The sequence below is a fragment of the Helianthus annuus genome, chromosome 12, assembly GCF_002127325.2.
Source record: "Helianthus annuus cultivar XRQ/B chromosome 12, HanXRQr2.0-SUNRISE, whole genome shotgun sequence".
Lineage (NCBI taxonomy): Eukaryota > Viridiplantae > Streptophyta > Magnoliopsida > Asterales > Asteraceae > Helianthus > Helianthus annuus.
The window spans coordinates 115,883,924-115,885,063 of NC_035444.2; the positions used below are offsets into that span (position 1 = coordinate 115,883,924).

Genomic DNA, 1,140 nt, shown 5'->3' on the forward strand with positions numbered 1-1,140 from the left:
ATGGACTAGGTCCAAACCTTAAATGCCATTGATGGTCTTTTTATGGCCTAGGCTAAGTATAATCGATATATATGTAAATAACATTCATTAAGATTGTCCGTACTATATTAGCCTGTATGGTTTATTGATAACATGATTAGTATATGTTAGATCATCAGGATGATGAATAGCGGTTGCAGGATTGCAGCTAAGTAATTGTTTCATTTAGTGTTAGGAACCAAGTTTCGAGTATGACAAACTCGGATAAGACAACCGTCAATCGCACCATTGATGATGCGACGCATGCTAATGATGCTACAATTGTGAACCTCAAAATTAACAAAGGTGTTCTCCAAGCTATGATAGACGCAGCTGTTGGAAAAGCTGTGAGAAAGGCCGTGAAAAAGTTCAAGAAGCCCAATGCTACTTGCTCCACATCCCATTTAAGACTACACTCCTTTACTCACGAGAAGGATCTTGTTCATACCTCGGATACAAAGGATGAACTAAAAAGGAAAAGGGAGAAAGATAACTCCCATGCTTCTAAGAAAAAGAGCAAGCCTGAGCTTAAGAAGAACAAACAAAAGTCTGACAAGAAACCTGTATGTAAGACCTGCAAGAAGCGCCATTACGGGAGATGCAGATTTGAATCTAAACCTCTACCTTGTGGGATTTGCAAATCAAGTGAACATAAAACATTGGATTGCAAGGACATAAAGGATGCAGTCTGCTACGACTGTAACGAGAAAGGCCACATCAAGACTACGTGCCCTAGATATGCCAAAGGAGGTGTGGTTAAGGATAGAAAGCCTGAGAATGAAAGCGCTTAAAATGCCTGAAGTAGTTCACATCAATAATGACACCAGGTACATTCCTTATCATTTATCATTGATATAAATGCTAAGAGTTTTATTTTGGTTCGGGTACCAATAAATCCTTCATAAATTATAAGTATAGCAAACTTTTAAAATCTTCCATAAAAACCCTAGATATTAAGCGTAAGGTAAAACTTACAGATGAAAATCATAGGAACCGTTTCTTCTGTTCCTCTCAGAAATCTTCAGTCGTGAAATTCTAGAGAACCCTCCCTCAGGGTGAAGTACGTCAGCATATGTAGTTGATATCTCTTTGATCTCTATCGATTGCGAATACTAGACAGTA

General features: G+C 38.2%; 1 protein-coding gene across 1 annotated transcript; it reads left to right on the forward strand.

Moving 5' to 3' along the window:
- Window positions 1-230: 230 nt before the first annotated feature.
- Window positions 231-809, forward strand: LOC110875722 (zinc finger CCHC domain-containing protein 9-like). Its single transcript, XM_022123926.1, has one exon. The coding sequence runs from the start codon at window positions 231-233 to the stop codon at window positions 807-809; it is 579 nt and encodes a 192-aa protein (XP_021979618.1).
- The last annotated feature ends 331 nt before the right edge of the window (window positions 810-1,140 follow it).